We start from the raw sequence: 18,923 nt of genomic DNA on the forward strand, positions 1-18,923 counted from the left end.
TGCTGTAGATCAGCCAAAGCAGGGACTCACATTGGAAACCAAAGTGCCACCAGTCATAGCCAGTGCCACAAGGTGTGAATAGCTGGTGTTAGGGTGTACAGATTACAGCCAAAATGCCGTGTGCACCAGCTACCCAATTAGGTTCAAAAGAGGAATAAACCTTTGGCAATAATTTCAAAGCCCCCATGCACAAGCTCCAGGTACACTGGGTTTTTTAGGGTACCTAAATCATTTAGGCACTTCTGTCCTGTTTCCAGGTGTGAGTCAGTTATGCAGGGGCCAGATATTTAAAAATATATGGGCTACAGTCAATGTCTGGGGAGGGCACAGTTAAGCTGCCACAGCATCAGCAGTGTGCCCTTGGGAATGGAGAGTGTAGCCTCCATCTGCAGAGCCTTATCAAACTTTCAATATCTGGCTCCAAAGTACTGCTGGAGGTCAGAGTGAGTTTTCTGTGTCCCATTAAACTTCTAAAAAATTTGCTACAGGCCAATAATTGAGCATAGGCTTGTAAAGCAATGCCTGTCCTGTGCTGGCTGCACTGCCCCAGCAAGGAGCTCCCCTGGACCTGTGGGTACACCAGTCCACGGTGGGGTCTGGGGTGGCTGCTCAGCATCCCCTGCTCCACCACCAGCCACCAGCATCTGGGTTTTTCCATGTAGTGTCTCCAGCCCAGAGAAAGGTGAAAAAAGGAAAGTTGGGAATGTTCTTGGAGCCCCGGGAGGAGTGTCTGCAGTCCTCCCTGGGCACTGAACCACACAGAGTTGAGAAAAGCAGCTGTATCACCCTCAGTGTTTTTCAGGCCCAAAACTCTCAGCTGCAAAGGTAAGGAGATGGAAAATGTTTTCAACATCCGGACGCCCGAAGATGCCAATCGTGTGGTGAAGCTGGCCACGAGCAAGAATGTTGTGATCGTGGGAGCATCCTTCCTGGGTGAGTGCTTGCCTGCCCCGTGGTCCCGTCCCAGCTCTCCACCTCTGCCTGCAAATGGGTTGAGTCCTTTGCCCAGTTTGTCACTGCCCAGATAACACTCCTATGAAATTGGATCTGGGGTAGTCCAACCTCCACCCCCAGGTGTGTGTAAGGACATTTCCATGCCAGAGGAATTGATTTTTCAAAGAGGCTGGGCTGGCATGGGCATAGATATTGCTGTCCCAGTCTGAAAAATACATGGCAAGACAAGTACTGGTGCTCGGTGTGTCTAGAGTTGGCTTCAGTCAGGAGAGGCTTTTTGGTGGATGGGAGCCTGTGGGATTTTTCTCTTTTACATTTTAGTAGTGTGGTGAGTTTTTAAAATGCACAGGAAAAATCTTGTTTGTTTGGTGACTCTTCTTTTTGCTTGATCTGGTTCCAACAAAATTATTGTGGGTCCTAACAAAATGAGAGTGGGTCCTACAAGCCTTAAACATAAATGGTTATTAGTCATGGAATTTATTATAAGATATTAATGATTTGTTTTTCTTCTTTTATAAAAGAAATTTGTTTTCATGGTTGAATCAATATGATCTACAGAAAAGCATGTGGTGTGGAGGGCCAATTGCAAACTGCAGGTCGTCAAAAATATTCATTTCCAAAAAACCTCCACAGACAGAAGATGTCTTGGTGGAGGTTCCCATGCAATTCCCAGCACCAAAATTCTGCCATTCTGATGGGAGAAAACAGCTACTCCCAAGAGCAGTTTTCAAACCACAGCTAAGGTTGTCCCAGCCGTAGGAGGAAGGTTTCCCTTGGCTGAGGTCCCCTGTTCCATGTTTTTCCCAGGGCACTTTGGAATTTCCTGGCTAGTTCCTCCCTTTGGTCTTTAAAACCCACATCTAAGGACACCTGAATGGGTGTGACCCCTGGTGTGAGCAGGTCTAGTGGCTCCCCAGTTCTCCCAGGGGTGCAGCTCCAGCCTCCCCATTCAGAGCGGGCGAGGCTGCTCCTCGTCTGCAGCCAGGGACGCAGGGCAGTGCTGGCTGGGTTAACGTGGCTCTTTGGACCTGCTTCTCTTCCCCAGGGATGGAGGTGGCCGCCTACCTTGCGGAGAGGGCCCACTCGGTGTCCCTGGTGGAGCTGGAGCATGTCCCCTTCAAGAAGTTCTTTGGGGAGAGGGTTGGCCGTGCTGTCATGAAGGTGACCTTGCTTTCCCGTCTAGCGGGGGTTGGGAACAGAGCAGGTTCTGCTTGTTTCACTTATTGCACTAATTAATTTCCTTGGCATTTATTGACAAAGCTGTGATGGCAGCAGTCAGTGAGGATGGGCTGTGTTTTCCCTGCCATGGTCTATGTGCTATGGAACACCTCTAGAGACATGCTGGCAATGTGGGGATGCTGACCCCCCTAGCAGTGCAGGTTGAGACAAGCCTGCAGGGTGGGCAAAGCAGTGTAGGAGGCAGCAGGACATCAGGACCAGGGTGGTTCAGGGCCCTGATGTCACCTGCTCTGTCCCTTGTCCCCCATCCAGATGTTTGAGAACAACAGGGTGAAGTTCTACATGCAGACAGAGGTGTCAGAGCTGCGGGAGCAGGAGGGGAAGGTAAGTGGTGGGCAGGGGCTCCCTGGAGGAACTGCTGTGGCATCCCCCAGAGCTGCCATTCCCTTCCCTAGTGGGGTTTTGCTCTCCCCTCTTTCCTATTCCCTGAAATTCATGTTCCTGGATTTGGCCCCCAGTAGCAAATGTATGCCAGTGTGGTGTGTGGGGTGACTTCAGTGCTCCCACTCACCTCCTGCTGCTTTTATAAGGAATTATGGTCAATTTGTATTTCACAAACGAGGTGAGCTGCCAGCTTGGCTTCCTGCTGCTACAGAGGGGTTTTGTCCCTAAAATAACTCTGATGTGTGCCCCTTGTGTCTCCTGCAGCTGAAGGAGGTTGTGCTGAAGAGCGGGAAGGTCCTGCGTGCTGACGTCTGTGTCGTAGGTGTTGGTAAGGGCTGTGTGCGTGCAGAGCCACCGAGCGAGGGCAGAGGAGAAGTTGGAGGGGATGTGGCAGCAGGAGGTCACTGGGGCTGGGTGGCCAGGGGTACTGGCAGGGGTCTGCCAGCCCTGCTGGACTACCACACATGAGTCTGCAGATCTAAAAAAGGCATTTCTAGAGCCCCCACCACAAAATGCAACTGAAAATATATTTCGGAAGTGTCACTCTTGCACTGAGGTTGGGGCAGGAACAGGTGAGAGGCAGGATGGTAGAAAAGGCAAAGAAGGCTTTATTCAGAAGAACCACGCGGTTTTTATAGAGTGGTAGGATAGCTTCTGTTCTATTGGCTAACTAACAGAAACACCTTTCTCACACACTGTCCTTGAGAGGAACAGAAAAATAAAGTAGAGAAACACCACCTGCAAATTGTTTATAGTCAGCAAGTTATCACATCTTTCCAGCTCCCTAAAACTTCTCACAAGCTGCTGTGAGAAACGCTTGCCGTTTCTCTCTCTCTGTCCCATGGCATCCACATGGAAGTAATATTTTTTTTCCCCAGGAAAAAAACCCATTTAAAGCAGTTTCATCCTCTCAAGCTGTTTTTTAATTAAATCTTCCCCCAACTAAATTTTTAATGTGTTTTTTTTTCTTTTTAATTGCTGTTGACAGCAATCAAAAATGTATCCCATACTATAAAATAAAAGAAAATATCCCAAAGAACATGATATATTTCTCCTTTACACTTGGTGGTGGTTGGGGGGAAATTCCGTTTCCTTCCCTCTTCAAAATGCTGTGGACTGGAAGAATCACAGAATTAATTTAATTCTGGTTTTGTTGTTTTTATTCACAACTCTGATTTGTGAAAAGGCTGGAGGTAAAAAAAAAAAAATTAAAAAAGGAGAAGGAAAGTGAAGGAAATGCACAGACTGGGGGGAGGCTGAAAAGCCCTGGCTAGAAGCTCAAAGGTTCCCTTTTAAATGCAATTTTTTGCAAACTATCTATAAAAGAGAATGAAATTGAAAATTATCTCTTAGCACTAGAAAAGGGTGGTGAGCAGGTGACAGTGATGGCTTGGACAGGACAGGGATCCTGAGGGGCCAGAGGCTGATGCAGTGGGGGCTCTGTAGGGTCATGGCCCTGCTCCACACTCCCAGAGCAGCTGCTGCCTGTCCCTGGGGGAGGCTCCCCAGTCCTGGAGGGAGGAAAGGCCAGGATCAGCCCCAGGGCCGTGGAGCACTGGACACTGCAGCAGCAGCTTCTGGCTTCCCCCCAGGTGCAGTGCCAGCGACAGGCTTCCTCAAGCAGAGCGGCATCAACATCGACTCCAAGGGCTTCATTGTGGTCAACAAGGTGAGCCCGGGGGCAGCCCCTGCAGGAGGGAGAGCAGGAGGAGCTGGGTCAGCTCGTATGATCGATGAGCTTCCCTGGGGCTCCAAACTGCTGCCACAGGGGCTTTTCATGGCTTTTTATCTGCCAAGGTTGGCAGAATCGGAATTTTTTAATTCTTTGGGTTGGCCTGTGCAGGGCCAGGAATTGAACTCAATGACCCTTGTGGTTGCCTTCATCCCAGGATATTCTGTGAGATGGTGAAATTCTGGAAGCATCACCAGGAGTGCCTGGGAACCCCCTCTGCAAGGGGGGCTGTGCAACCCCAGACCTCGATGCTCTGGCTTGGGTCTGCCTCTGAGCTGTCCTGGAGTGGTATAGATATTTAGAGAGGAAAAAAATTGAGATAGCTCCATCTTTTCAAGGATCCTAAGGGATCTCATCCTTTCTCCCCACCACCAGTGACTGCGATGGGAGGAGCGATGTCGGAGCTGGTGGGTGTTGGTGCCTTGTGCAAGGAGAATATCAGGAGCCTGGGGCTCAGTGCCATGCAGTGCTCATCCCTGCAATTAGCTGGCCTCTATCAGCCAACACCAACAAACCCCAGACTTCTGAGAGAGGCTCCAGGACACCAGTCCATGTGTCTTTTTACCGGATAACCCACTGGCTGAGGGATACTCTCGGTCCCTGCATGTGTGTTCTCATTTGGAAGTGAAGAAGGCTGAGTGAATTCTCCCCTGGGGGTCCCACAGCCAAGCAGAGGTTTTCCCTGTGTTCTGAGGGACTGTGGCAGCTCTGGACCACTCCAGCTGTGGAGTTTCTGTAGGGTGCAAACCCCACTAATGCCACCTCTGTTCCCCTCTGCAGATGATGCAGACCAACATCCCAGGGGTCTTTGCTGCTGGAGATGCTGTCACATTTCCATTGGCCTTGAGGAATAACAAGAAGGTGAATGTGCCTCACTGGCAGATGGCTCACATGCATGGTAGGTACTTTGCAGAAAAGAGCCTTTTCCAGATTCTCAGGAAATTTCCAAACCCTCCAGGGCAAGAATGAGACAACAGCTAGCAGAGAGACTGGGTGGTTGTATTGAACATTTTGAAGCATGTGTATCTTATGCCTTCATGTGTCAGCATTCTTGCCAAGCTTTGCCTAAAAATGCCTCATCACTGGCACAGAGGAGCCCAGGGACAGGCTTTCCCATATTCCCTTTGCTCCCTGGCACTGCTGCAGGAGCCTGCTCTATTCCTTGCCCCGGGACACTTGAGAGCTCACATTGTAATGCCAGCCTGGGCCCAGGTTCCTAGCTGGGCTTCCCACACTGCCAGGGAGTATTCAGGAGAGCTCCAACCCTTCTTGCCTCTGTCAGCTGGGAACCCCTGGTGTGATGTGCTGCCCTCATGGCCACAGTCTCACAGGGAGGTTTCCTGTGCTCTGGGTGAGAGGTTTCGGGACCACAGCTCCAAATTCAGCCTTTGGACACCTCTGCCATGTCCAGATATGTTTCTGCAGCAAGGACCGTTCCCCAACAGTCTCCCTGCCCTCCAAGGGTTTGTCCATCCCATCCCCATCTGGGTAGGAGCTCAGTACACTCTCAGCCCTGTCACTATTGCACAGGTTGGGGGGATAGAGCCTCATGGGTACATGGCTCATGGCAGTGGAGGTGACAAGTAGGATATGCACCATGGGAAAGGGTCTGAGCCCACCCTCGTGTGCTTCCTGCTTTGTCCTGGTTGCTGTGTGGGTTTTCTCAGCCGCAGTTTTTGGTTTCCCTGTACTCTGTGACTGCTGGTGTTGATGCTGTGGCCTGAGTGCAGAGCATGGAGCTTGCCCTGGCTGGCAGTTCCCCCATCCCTGTGCTCTCTTCCAGGCCGCATTGCTGCGCTGAACATGCTGGCCCACGGCACGGAGATCAGCACTGTCCCGTACCTGTGGACAGCCATGTTCGGGAAGAGCATCCGATACGCGGGTAAGGGGCTCCCTGGGGCTGCTGAGAGTTTGTGCTGCTGGAGTGCCCTGGGACAGAGAAGCCAGGGTCACCTCCTTCACTGTGAACCCTCCCCACTGACTTCTGCCACGGGGCTGCTTGCCTGCCTGGCTTCCGCAGAGGTTCAGTGTCTCCTCTGAAACCCATCTGCCATGAAGTGCACTTCCCTAAACAGCGTGGAGGATTCACTTAAATTAGATATTGGGAAGTAATTCTTCACTGGGAGGGTGATGAGGCCCTGGCACACGTTGCCCAGAGAAGCTGTGGCTGCCCCATCTGTGGAAGTGTTTAAGGCCAGGTTGGACAGAGCTTGGAGGATAGTGGGAGGTGTCCCTGCCCATGGTAGAAGGTGGGAACAAGGTGTTTTTCAAGGCCTCTTTCAACCCAAAACTCTCCTGTGATTCTGTGGATTTTGGTACCTGCCTCTCCTGGTGCTGGTCTCTTGGTCACTGCAGGACATTCTCCATGTAGTGCTGGAATGAAACACCCTGTCTTAGAGCTGGATCTGGAGGAATTGCTGCTGATTTCACTTCTTCTTTGCCTTCCAGGCCATGGGGAAGGATTTGATGATGTTGTCATTCAGGGAGATTTAGATGAACTGAAGTTTGTGGCATTTTATACCAAGTAAGTGTTTTTCTTGTCCATATTCCTACACAGGCATTCATCTGAGATTGCTAGGCTAGAAATAGCTCTGCCAGAGCTTCTGTCAGTCAGTTTTGCTCACCTCTGCACAATGAGTTTGTGGAACACTAATACAAGGCCCTGGAGAAATGATGTTCTGATTGTACAATAAGTTAAAATGGTCTTTGAGCCTGGTGTCTGTGCCCTTTGCCCTCATAATCTCTGTGAGCAGATGACAACTTCTACTGGCAATTCCTATCAAATATTTCCTTCCCATCTAATCACCATGTTAATGATTTGTGACCAGTGCTGGACAGAGTGCTCAAGAATAACTGTTTCTGCTTCTGGTTTGACAAATTGAGCTCAAAAAACTCTTCTGTCTATCACAAGCTGTGAAGGTTTGAAGGAACTCGGGACCTTTGTTATATCTGTAGTGAAACCCAGCTCTCCCCCAGGTTGGGACCCTCTCTGGGAACACATTCTTGAGATGTGTTGGCAGCTGGGATGTGTTGCCTCAGCTGTTCTGGAGCCATGCTGGCTGTTTAGACTGGAAAGTCAGTGCACCATGAATTTATCCCAAAAATATTTGCTGCTGTTTATTCTTTTGTTTCCTTTGTCCATCCCAGTCTGAAACCAGTGGACACAGAACATCTTCATGCTGGAACCAAAGGGGTTTCTCTAAGTGCTTTCTGATATTAAGGATATGGAGAGGGAAACCAGGGAAGCAAAGGGCTGCCCAGCTCAGCTGTCAAACCACTTGGCAGCAGCATCCAGGCAGGGATCAGGAGGGAGCTCAGGACAGGAGCCAGCTCTGGCTCTGCAGACATCATCTCACTGTCCCTCTGTCCCATCTCCAATGTACCCCATGCCTTCTCCCTGCCTGAGAGTGGCCCACTTGCCCATGTCACTCAGAATGGAGCCTGGCAGTTGATGTATGCATTGGGCTTGAAGAGGTACGGGGCTCACTGCATCCCCCTGGGGATCCCCAGTGCTCACCACCTCTCCCTGTACCTGCACACCTTGGGTAAACACCTGCTGCAGGGATGGGGCTCCAGCTGGCACCCAGGGACCTTTGCACACTGGATACAGCTCAGAGTGTGCTGGAACTTGGGTCAAAATTGCCTAAAGGGGTGGGTTTGTGCCAAGGCTCCCCCTGTGCTGGGGAGAGCTGCTGTGGGGATGTTGCCCTCCTGCAGCCTTTCCACATGAGAGCTTTTTATCTCTTTATCCCAACCCTAATTTGAAAGGAAACATCAGGTTGCTTTAATTAAACATCTGGGGAGGCTGTTCAAAGGGAACAGGGTGCATGATCCCTGCTCCCCGCCAGGGCCCCACGCTCCGTGTGCCATGGTGGCTGCAGGGGACAGGGGCTGCCAGGGGACCTGGGCTTGGTGGGCAGACCTGGAGGTCCCTGCTGAGCGCTGTGTTGTTCTGCCACCCAGGAGGGTCTCCCGGAGCTGGCGTGGGGGTACCAGGACGGCATTCCATGCTGAGAGCCGGAGGTACTGGGAAGCACTGACCGGTGGGGGTCAGCCAGTGTGCCCCCACTGCTTGCCTCCCTGTCTGTGAGAGGCCACTGGAGCATTTCTTTCTCTTTTCTTTTTTGGTGGTGGTTCTTCTAGTTGGTGCTAATGCTTTTGCACTGAGGACAGTCCCAAGCTGACTATTTCCTCCTGCTTTCTTCTGCTGTGCCCACCCTGTGTTTGAACTCTTCTCCTCCTGGTCCTCCTCAGTTGTTGCAGGAACCACTGGTGGTTCCCGCTCCTACAGCCGGCCCTCGGTATTGGCTTTCACAATAAGGCTTCTTCTGCCCCAGAGTGTGAACAGGAAAGCAGTTTTGTCAGAGCTGTATAGAGGCCAGTAAAAGGCCCTGGGAGGTGTAGGGGACAGCACTCTGCAGATGTCCCCCTGGGACACTGCCTTGACAACAGACTGATGTCCTCCTGCCCCTAGGATCTTGGAGACCAGGGAATTGCCGGAAATGCTGTGGTTGTCTTCTTCACGGTTCCCCACCTCTGTTATGTTGAATGCTGCAGAAGAAGGGAAGACCATGTAGACATATTCACTGCGCTTACCTCTTTCCTTAGTCTTCACAAAGACTTCTGATTGCTCCAAATCCCAGGTTCAGGATGGGAATTCTTGCTACCTTCAAAGACCTTTTGAAAAAGAGGGATTCCTTCTGGCTTCCGCCATCTGTCTGACAAGGAGTTCAAAAGCCGCTGCTGATGCAGGGTGCTCCAGCTCACAGCAGCCCGTGAACTATTTTGCAAAAGGAGCAGCTGCCCTGTGTCCTGCTAACAGAAATGTTTGGGCTGCATCCACCTTCCTGGCTGGCCCCTTTGGGCACTGTCTGGGTTTGAGGCTGAGCCAGTGGGCAGCTGGTGGTAGTTCATCTTCTGGTTCCCTTGCACACCTTGGCTATTCATTGCTTGGAACAGCACATCTCCCCCTGGTTTTGATGGGTGGGTCTCTCCAACTATTTTGTGTTTCCCAGCTTGGAGCTGGCTCTGCTCAGGAAACTGGTCTCCTTTATTTGCCATGAGCTTATTCAGGAATAGGAGTTTTTTGAAACAGTCTGTGATGGAGCTGCCCCATGGCTTTGTAGACAGATGTGAGAGATGGTTTTAACTTCCATGGCTGCACAGGGCTGAAGTGTCTTCTGAAACATGCTTTTGCTCTCCTTTTCCTGGGAATTAGGCATATATCCCTCCCCACCCCAGCTGCTCTTTGCTGTGTTGATCCCAGAGCTCTTTGGCAGTCAATTTAAGAGCAGATCTTGGTTTAGTGGGTGCTTCTACTTTTCACTTTATTCAACAATATCACCAGAGTTTAAAATCTTACCCACACATCTTCCCTGATCTCACATTGTGCATTCAGTTATCTCTTCATGGTCAGGCTTTGAAGGTTCACACTTGGATTGACCTCGGCAAACCCCAAACAAGAACCACCCTTCTCATTTGCCTCTGACCTTTAGCCAAAGCTCCTCCAGCAGTTTTACATCCCCTTCCTTCTCCTTTATTTATTTTCCTCTCAACCTTTGTGGCTGCATTGGGATCTGCCAGGGGAACAGTCAGCCCACCTAGACATCCCATATACATGGGGACTTCCTTGCTGGGGCTGTGGGACCCAGGGGTTGGACACCCCAGCTGTGCCAGTGCCCGTGGAGCAGCTCAGAGCAGGGCACTGTCCATTCGGAGATGGGGATCAGGAAGGGGATGTGGAGCATCCCAACTGGCTGTTTGACAGGGAAATCCTGACCACCTGCCTCTCCACTCCCTCAGCACAGGGCAGCTGCGCAGGGATCACAGCTGGGCATCCTTCGTGTTGTCCAGGTTTTTATCCACCATCAGATCTACCTTTGGTGGTGTTTTCCCTCAGATGCCAGGGTGCCAGGGCTGTCTCCATCACCCAGACACCCTAGTGATGCTCATGACATCATCGTCAACATTGGTAGGACCAGTGGGGCCTGCTGTGCCACTCTGTACCCTCTCCTGATCCTTGTTCCAGCCACTTTTTTCCAGTCCCTGTGGTGCTCATACCTTGGGATCAGGACTGGCTCTGGAGTGGGTGCTCCTCTTTGCCTCCCTCTTCTCTCCATCCTGGTGGGTTTTGGGTGGTGGAGCTGTGGCCATGCAGGCTGCCCTAACTGCTCTGCTCTGCCCGGCCCTAGGAGTGACGAGGTGGTGGCTGTGGCCAGCATGAACTACGACCCAATCGTGTCCAAGGTGGCCGAGGTCCTGGCTGCTGGCAGGACCATCCGGAAGCGGGATGTAGAGTAAGTAGACAGGCAGTGGGAAGTGGCAGTGCCAGGGCAGGGGCGAAGCACGGCCATGGGGTGCAGGGCAGAGCTGAGCCTTTCACACCAAACCATCTCCATACCCCTCTTGCGTCTCCCTTCCTGTTCTGCTTCCTCCATCTCCCCTGTGCTACTCCCAGCTGCCTCCAGGCCTGACATCCCCCACACATGGGGTTTGTCTTAAACACCAGGACCCAAATCCTTGCACAGACAGGATGGGATGAGGATACTCTCTGCCTTTGGGCACTGGCACATCAGCAAGGAAGTAATGCCGGATGCTGGGGCGCACCTGGCCACCCAGCCAGTCGAGGAGACCTGCTGGGAGAGAGGGACTGGGTGTGTAGCCTGTGCATAACCCCATGTGCACAACCCAGCCCAAAGAGCTGGTGGTGCCAGTATGCTGGCCTGTGGTGTCTCAGCCTTGAATTCCTTGGAGTGGACCTCCTTGGCAAAGGACATTTTTCTCCCTTCACTGTGTTTTTTAGACCATGCAGAGGAAAGAGCATAGCTTTGTGCTGAGGGTGGGTGCTGGAAGGCAAATTCCAGGGAGATAATAACAGCTGGGAAGAGGCCTTTAAAGTGGGAATCAGAGCTGCTGAGGAAATGTGGGTCCCTGTTCCAGGGGTGTTTCCACATCTGGAATAAAACCAGATATTTTCAAAAGCTCAGGGAGAGGAGCACTCCCAGTCCCCAGGAAGCTTTGTCTCTCAGACTCCCTGGGCATCCCTGGCATGGGGAGTATGTCGTGGGCCCCCTCAGCTGAGACAGGGTTCATAAAATGATAGAACAGTTTGGGTTAGAAGGGACCTTAAAGCCCATCCAATTCCACCCCCTGTCCCCTTCCCTCCCACTATCCCAGATTGCTCCAAGGCCCATCCAACCTGGCCTTGGACACTTCCAGGGATGGGGCAGCCAGAGATTCTCTGGGCAGCCTGTGCCAGGGTCTCAACACCCTCAAAAGGAAGAATTTCTTGTGCCATCACCCCAGTACATCAGGAAATGGTTGCTGGTGCCCCACTTTGTGGCTGGGAGGGAGGTGGTATCTTGTGGGTATCCTGGGGGTGGGGAGGAGCTGCAGGCCCTGTGGTGGGGCTCAGGGGCTGGAGGAAGCCAGATTAAACCTGAATGTCTTTTCTCTCTTTGTCTCCTGCTGCTTTCACAACTTTAGGCTGTTTGTCCGTCACGGCAAGTACGTTCGGTTTGGTATCCTGCGTGTGCTGGGTGTGAGGGGCTGGCAGGAGGGACAGCTGTCCCCCTGACTGGGCCAGATCCCTAATTACCATGTGGGGACATTGGTTACAGGGGGAGTGTCCTTATTTTGCATCCCCCTTACACGGGGGGCGATGCTGGGTGATAGGGCTGGGGCTGTCAGGAGCCGCATCCGGCATGGATCCTGTTGGCTGCGACCTTGCTTGGCTGGGCTTTGGCGGCTTTCCATGGATTTTCAGCTGAAGGGCAGCTTTTAAGTATAAATAAATAAATGTTTTAACTCAGTTTTACACAGAATTGAGGACCTGCAGATGACTTTTTTGGACAGTTTAGTGGCAGGTGAGTGAGGGCAGAGGAGGCAGCTGATTGCTGGGATGGACACCAAGCACTGGACTAGCACCAAGGAACACCAAGAGCACTTGCCTGTGCACGTTGAGAAACCCCTCACAGCGCTGTTGTTTTTCTCTCTTCTAGAACTGGAGACATGTCGTGGCTAACAGGGAAAGGCACCTAAAGCCACGGATGGCTGAGCTCTCCTGATGCTGCACTCGCCGTGGGGAGATGGGACAGCAGCTCCATGGCCTGGTGGGAACCCCATGGCTCAGATATTTCCCTTTGAGACCTTGATGAAACTGCCTTCAGATCTTCCAGGAGGATCTCACACAGCTCCTCCGCCCCTGTGCCTGCTGGGCTGCGGATGGGGCTCTGCTGTTGCAATTGCTGTGGAATGCTGGAGCAGCAGCCCACAGAGAGCGTGAGGCTTGGCACTGGCAGCGGGCATGGGTGCCATATGGCTCTGGATGCTGCCATAGGGCTGAGGGTCCCCAGGCAGGAGTGCCCCATGCATGTCCCTCACTCCCATAAGCAGCACGAGTGCCTCTGGTTGCTCCTGTGCTTTCATGCATGATGCTCCTTTCCAAATTCTCTTTGCTCCCAGCAGAGCTCCAGTGCGCATCCCTGCGGAGCCTGACGCCCGCTCCTTTGCTGCATGGCTGCCGCATTTGCCACAGCCCTCCCTGTGCCCACCCACCCCCGGGGGCACCTGGGCAGGACAGGAGATTACACTGGGTGATCTCTGTGCAGCTGGTGCTTGTGTTGTCCAGGCTGGTCCTGTGCAGCCCCACCAGTAGAGGTGGGTCCCTGTCCATGCTGAGGGCTCTGGAGTTCGTCAGTCCCATCCCAGCATCTCCTGTCCTGGAGCAGCCAAGGGGCTGGGATTCGTTCCCTGTCTCCTGGGGCTTGGTTTGGGCTGGGGCACTGCAGCTCTTGGGCCCATTCCCGGGTGCATTGCAGGGGTACCTGAGAGCTGTGATGTCTCAGCTGCAGCCCTGGGCTGCGTGGCCACCCTTCCAGCCAGCCTTGAGATATCTCTCCTTAATGCAATCATGGAATCAGTGTTGTTGCTGAGGTGTTATTCGAGGAAAAGTAGCTGGGGAAGCATTTCTGGCTGTCCATTCTCTGGCACTTACCCGGTGTAGTGACAAAGCTGCATTTCCCAGCCCACCATGCTCGTGCTCTGCTGTCCTATTTCTGGTCCCATGCTGAAGAAGAGCCATGTCTCCAGTTCAGGAGTGGACTTGGCCAGCCACAGCTCAGAGTCCATCAGCCCAGCAGAGTGGGGGTTGAGGGTCCCCCTTGGAGAGACTCCAGTGCTTTGTTCTGGGGGCAACTCCTTCCCCAGCAGTCAGTGTTTTACCCTGAGTCCCAAACAAGAGGATTTATATTTTTAATTTGATTCACCCCCTGTGAATTAAAGCAATACTATTCTTGGGGTCTGGGTTATTTCTGATTCCTTCCAAGACCTTGGGTCACCTCTGCATGCTAGCCAGGTTGTTCAAGAACCTCTTCTCTGGAGACTTCCCACCTGTGTCCAGCTCACCTGTATTTCCAGTATTTCAGATCTTGGCTAGGTAGAAATGCACCAGTGTCTGTCACATCTCTGGTTGGTCTCTCCTGGTTTCACTGCAGAGCTTTTCCCAGATGGAGTGACCAGGAGGGATGGTAGCAGGATGTGCACACTCCAGCACACATCCTGTGATGTGTGAATAGGGACCATTGCGTGTCTGCTGGATCCACAAAGCGATGGGAACTTGCAAGTCCCATCTCAAGTTCCAAAAGACAAATGTCAGTGTTCCTGCCCACAGGTCCTCCTCCCAGGGCAGGGGTGACTAGGGCTGCTCAGATCCTGGTGCCCCAGACAGGGCTCTTCCAGAGTGGCCTAGGGCTGGGGGAACTGCCCAGGCGGAGGCAGCTGCCTCAGCTCTGCCTGCTACCCACAAAGATCTGGCTTTGTATCCCGTGTCCTGCGGGTGGGATGGTTGGACTCAGCTTTGGTAGCTCCCCAGGGGACCCAGCTGGAGTGCCAGGGCACTCTGGGGCACCACAGGGTGGCATTCCCTGCAGCTGTGTGTTTTCCCCAAGCTCTCTGTCATATTCTCCATGCTGGGTGAGACTGACAGCTCCCCCAGCACAACTTTGCTACAGTGGGGACACAGTGGCAGAGTGCTTTGCTTTTCAGGAAGATGCTTTTTGACCTCCTTTACCTCTGATGGGACCTCATCCAGTATTGTGCATGAGCTGCATAAAATGGGCATCACCCCCGTGTTTTCATGGCTGAAGACCTTTCAGGGGCTGAGGAAGGACCTTCTGTCCTAGCCTACAGCTGCAGTGGGGGTAACAAGTCCCATTGCCTGCTTTTTACGGAGGAGTTGTTTCAACCAGGTCTGGTAATGTCACCTGTGACACAAGAAATCCCAGTCACCACCGTAGCTTTCCTTGGCATGTGTCAGGTCATGGGCAGGGCTGCCTCAGATGGGTATTGCTCCTCTGCACAGCTGTGGAGTGCTGTTGAACCTAGGACCCCTTATCCAGTGCCTTGCCAAATGCTTCCTGCTGGTGAGTCTGTCCTGGAGCTGGGCAAGGCTGGGTTGTGTTTTCTGCCACCTTTCCAGGCCCATCTTGCAACCTCTCGTGCCAGGACAGAAAGTTTCCATCTCTGCTTAAGAAACATGCCTGTTCCCATGAGGAATGACAGCCCAGCTGGGGCCTGAGCAGTGACCCCCAGCTGCACTGCCCCAGGTCAGTTCCCTCCACCAGACTGCCCAAGTATCATTTTGGTTGCTCACCTTGACTGCCCATGCAGACCTGATGCCCCCAGATCCTGAGCTCCCCAGCAGCTCCTGCTGCTCAGATTCTGGGCCGTGCCTGTCACCCTGCCCGTGTCCCACCTGTGTGCTGGCAGGACTTGGGGGACAGCTGGGGCTTTGACTCTGCCCCATGCAGGTGAGACCCCATCTGGAGAGCAGCATCCAGCTCTAGGGTCCCAGCACAGGAGGGACCTGGAACTGCTGGAACGAGTTCAGAGGAGGCCACAGAGATCCTCTGAAGGCTGGAGCCCCTCTGCTCTGGAGCCAGGCTGGGAGAGTTGGGGGATGCTCACCTGGAAAGGAGAAGGCTCCAGGGAGAGCTCAGAGCCCCTGGAAGGGCCTGAAGGGGCTCCAGGAGAGCTGGAGAGGGACTGGGGACAAGGCATGGTGGGACAGGACAAGGGCAGGTTGGGATATTGGGAAGGAGATGGGATATAGTGAAGAAATCCTTCCCTGTGAGGGTGGTGAGGCCCTGGCACAGGGTGCCCACAGCAGCTGCCCCTGGATCCCTGGCAGTGCCCAAGGCTAGGATGGATGGGGCTTGGAGCAGCCTGGGACAGTGGAAGCTGTCCCTGCCCATGGCAGGGGGTGGAATGAGACGAGCTTTAAGGTCTCTTCCAACCCAAAACATGCTGTGATCCTACAACTTCAGCCAGTCAGGTGCTGGTTTAACCATGTTTTATCCCCAGACAGTTTGGGTTTGGCAGCATATGGCAGTGAGCTCTGCAATTTCATTTTAGCTGTATCTAGGAAAAGGATAATCTCTTTTTTTGGTTTCTTGTGTTCCTTGACAGTTCCTGGCCCTTAAGGACCTCATTTATAGCACTTGCTCCCACTATTTGAAGCAGCTTCTCTGATGCACCTTATGGGGTGAGTTGGAGGCTGAAAATCATGAGGTGAGACCAGATCTGTTGGGTAGAACTGACTGACACTTAAAGAGCGTGTCCAGGGAAGGCAACAGTGCTGGGGAAGAGAAGGGAGCCCCAGGAGAGGCTGAAGGAGCTGGGAAGGGGCTCAGCCTGGAGCAAAGGAGGCTCAGGGGGGACCTTGTGGCTCTGCACAGCTCCTGACAGGAAGGGACAGCCGGGGGGGTCAGGCTGTGCTCCCAGGGAACAGGGACAGGAGGAGAGGGAACGGCCTCAGGCTGGGCCAGGACAGGTTCAGGGTGGAATTTGGGGAATATTTCTTCATGGAAAGGTTTGTCCAGCTCTTACACAGGCCTCCCAGGGCAGTGGTGGAGTCCCCATCCCTGGAACTGTTCAAGAAATGTGTAGATGTAGCACTTGGGGACATGGTTTCGTGGTGACCCTGGCAGTGCTGGGCTAATAATTAGACCTGATGATCTTAGAGGGGTTTTTCCACCTTAATAATTCTGTGATTTTGAACTTGAAGTTCCTGAAGAACTTTTCCCTCCCATTCACCTCTGGCTCAGCCACCCCCTAATATATCATCCCCCACTGCCCTCCAGCACCCCTTAGCCTGGATGGGGCTTGAGGAACTCGCAGTGATGGGTAAATGCTCCATGAACCTGGAGGCCCTGAAGAATGAAGAATACCATCCTCTCATGAGACATCCTCATCTGTCAGGGGTCTTTGAGCAATATTTGTGTTGATAGAGCCTGGCTGGGAGAGGGTGCAGTTGCTGCAAGTCACAGTGACAGGTACAAGCTGCTGTCCCCCCTAAAGATGCTGTTGAGGGGAGATGCTCTGTGACTTGTGATTTCCTTGCAAGTCCACCTTGTGATTCCTGCATGGGCTTGGTGTTCCAAGGTGGGAATTCTCCCTCCCCAGATCCCCCTTCCAGATCAGCAGCCCTGTCCCCAGGGAGCCAATGGCCGTGTGGCCCTGCGCATTAGCCTGGCCCGTCACCTGATTGATTCCCTCCTGGCTAATCTGGGCTGAGCCGGGCTGGGCTGAGCAGGGCTCAGCTGCTGTCCATGGCTGTGCCCACCCCGCTGCCCCCCAGCCTGCGCCGGGGCTTGGTGGCCTTCAGCGGCTCCCTCTTCATCAACAACAAGACGTGGGACAGCGGCACTGCCCCCAGCTCCCAGCCAGGTATGGGCACAGGGGCTCTGCAGAGGGGGCTTGGGAACAGGGGCTCTCCATCCCCGTGGCCCTCCTCAGCACCACACCAAAGCACCTGGGTGCCTCTAAGGCAGCAGCACCCAAAGGGTCCCTGAGCCCACCCACCAGGGAGGGGAGCAGAAATAAGAACATTTGCTGCAATCAGCTGCTTGTGGGACCCAGGGTCTGTTGCTCCCCTCCACAAGCTGTGAGGGGGGGTCCCTCTGCACAGGGGGACCCTGGGGCTGGTGAGCAGCCTGCCCATCCCTGCCTGTCCTGCCTAGCTCACAAGGTGCTGTCCAGCCTGCCCCTCCAGATGATGCTCTACTTCAACGTCTACTACTTCCCAGTCTGGTGCCTGGCTGAGGGGATTATGCTGTACCTGAAGGTACCATCCCAGGGGGCATGTAGGCATGGGGGGAGCTGCTCCTGCCAAGTCTCCCTGGGCATGGGTGGGGGACAAAGGGGGCAGGGGACAGAGGTGCCTGCTCAGAATTAATGGATCCCCAAAATGCCCTGACCCCCATGAGAAAAGATTGCTCATCTCTGCTAGAGATGGAAATTATGAACTCTCCAGGCAGGAATGGTCAAAATGGGGGGAAGAGTAGGCAGAGGTGGGCACCAGCATGGTGAGAGCTGGCAGAGCATGGAGAGCTGGGTATGGGGAGGAGGGCACAGGGAGGTGGGCATGGAGAGCAGGGAATGGTGCACAGGGAAAGGGAAACTGGGCATGGACAGCTGGATTTGGACAAAGCTGTGCCCCCATAACAGTACCACCTGCTGCCTTGGCACTATCAGTTCCTGCTGGTCACAGCCTTCCTCATCCTCTCTCTGGCTGAGGGCTCCCGCCTCTACCTGGGCTACCTGGGGAACCTCCAGGAGAAGGTAAGCACTGCCTGCCCTGCCCAGCCCAGCTGGGGGAGCTGGACATCCCCTCACTTAGGAGCCATGTGCCCATCACTGTCCTTTCTCTGGAGGTCTACCTGGAGCTGTCCTAGAAGGGAATTGTGGGTAAAGGCATGACCTGGAGAGGGGGAATGAAGGGGACCCATTTGCCCTCCTGCTCTGTCCCTCCACTGGGGGGTTTGACAGCATCTGACCACAGCTCAATGGAGCAGGGACATTCCTGGTCTCCAGGTTCCAAGGCCAGCAGAGGCTGATACAGGAGCCTCCAGGGGCACAGAGGGTCCCCCCAGGCCACCACTGCCTCCTGGCCCTATCTCAGCAGGTTCTGATCCTTCAGGTGCCTGAGCTGGCTGGGTTCCTGCTCCTCTCCTTCCTGATCCAGCTGCCCCTCCTGCTTTTCCTGCTGACGGACAGGCAGGTCATCCACCTACCGCTGGAGAGGCCCATGCACAGCTTGTTCCTGGCCTTCCTCCTCCTCGAGATCGTGGCTGCCTTCCTGGTGCTGAGGACTATGACCAAGCAGCTGGCGGCACAGTTCTACCTGCGGCAGTTCCAGGAGGGTGGGAGGGGCTGGCTGGAGCCCAGGGGCACAGGGGGACAGGCAGCCGAGATGGGGTGATGCTGCATGACCCCTCCACCCCACACAGCTGGTCCTGGCAAGGAGCATTAAACAGTGCTCGAACCCACAGACACTGTTTCTGAGCTTTGTGGAGGTCCCAGAGCAGCACCCAGGCACAGCCCAGCTGATCCCTGCCTTGCACCAGCTAACACAGCCTGGGAAAAGTGGGAGGGAGGGGTCAGTACCTCTGAAACATTCTGGCTCACCCCAGGGCTGTGCCTCTCCTTGCTGAGCATCAGCCCTGGCAGGAGGCAGGAATCAGGGTGCAGGAGCCACTGCACATCCCTAGGAAGTACCAGCCCAGGGCTGGAACTTAAAACTTGGCTCCTAAACCCTCCCTGAGCTTCCCAGGGA

At 53.8% G+C, this 18,923-nt stretch overlaps 2 protein-coding genes across 2 annotated transcripts in view; both read left to right on the plus strand.

Moving 5' to 3' along the window:
- The window catches only part of AIFM3 (AIF family member 3), a gene marked incomplete at both ends in the record, with an annotated part of 51,831 nt that extends 39,482 nt beyond the window's left edge, over positions 1–12,349 (plus strand). Inside the window, 11 exons of the mRNA XM_084217535.1 lie at positions 803–933; positions 2,000–2,115; positions 2,446–2,517; positions 2,842–2,905; positions 4,170–4,246; positions 5,090–5,207; positions 6,093–6,191; positions 6,758–6,833; positions 10,501–10,605; positions 11,795–11,815; positions 12,310–12,349. Coding sequence (XP_084073661.1) covers positions 803–933; positions 2,000–2,115; positions 2,446–2,517; positions 2,842–2,905; positions 4,170–4,246; positions 5,090–5,207; positions 6,093–6,191; positions 6,758–6,833; positions 10,501–10,605; positions 11,795–11,815; positions 12,310–12,349 — 919 coding nt within the window. The remainder of the gene's footprint in view (positions 1–802; positions 934–1,999; positions 2,116–2,445; positions 2,518–2,841; positions 2,906–4,169; positions 4,247–5,089; positions 5,208–6,092; positions 6,192–6,757; positions 6,834–10,500; positions 10,606–11,794; positions 11,816–12,309) is intronic.
- Positions 12,350–16,917: 4,568 nt separating this feature from the next.
- On the plus strand, positions 16,918–18,579 carry LOC311160303 (transmembrane protein 17B-like; the record flags this gene model as incomplete). Its single annotated transcript, XM_084216977.1, is given in 5 exon segments — positions 16,918–17,035; positions 17,329–17,432; positions 17,816–17,929; positions 18,288–18,511; positions 18,513–18,579. Coding segments are annotated over 5 exon segments (627 nt in total).
- Positions 18,580–18,923: the final 344 nt, after the last annotated feature.

The sequence above is a fragment of the Fringilla coelebs genome, assembly GCF_963513975.1.
Source record: "Fringilla coelebs genome assembly, chromosome: 17".
In the NCBI taxonomy this organism is placed as follows: domain Eukaryota; kingdom Metazoa; phylum Chordata; class Aves; order Passeriformes; family Fringillidae; genus Fringilla; species Fringilla coelebs.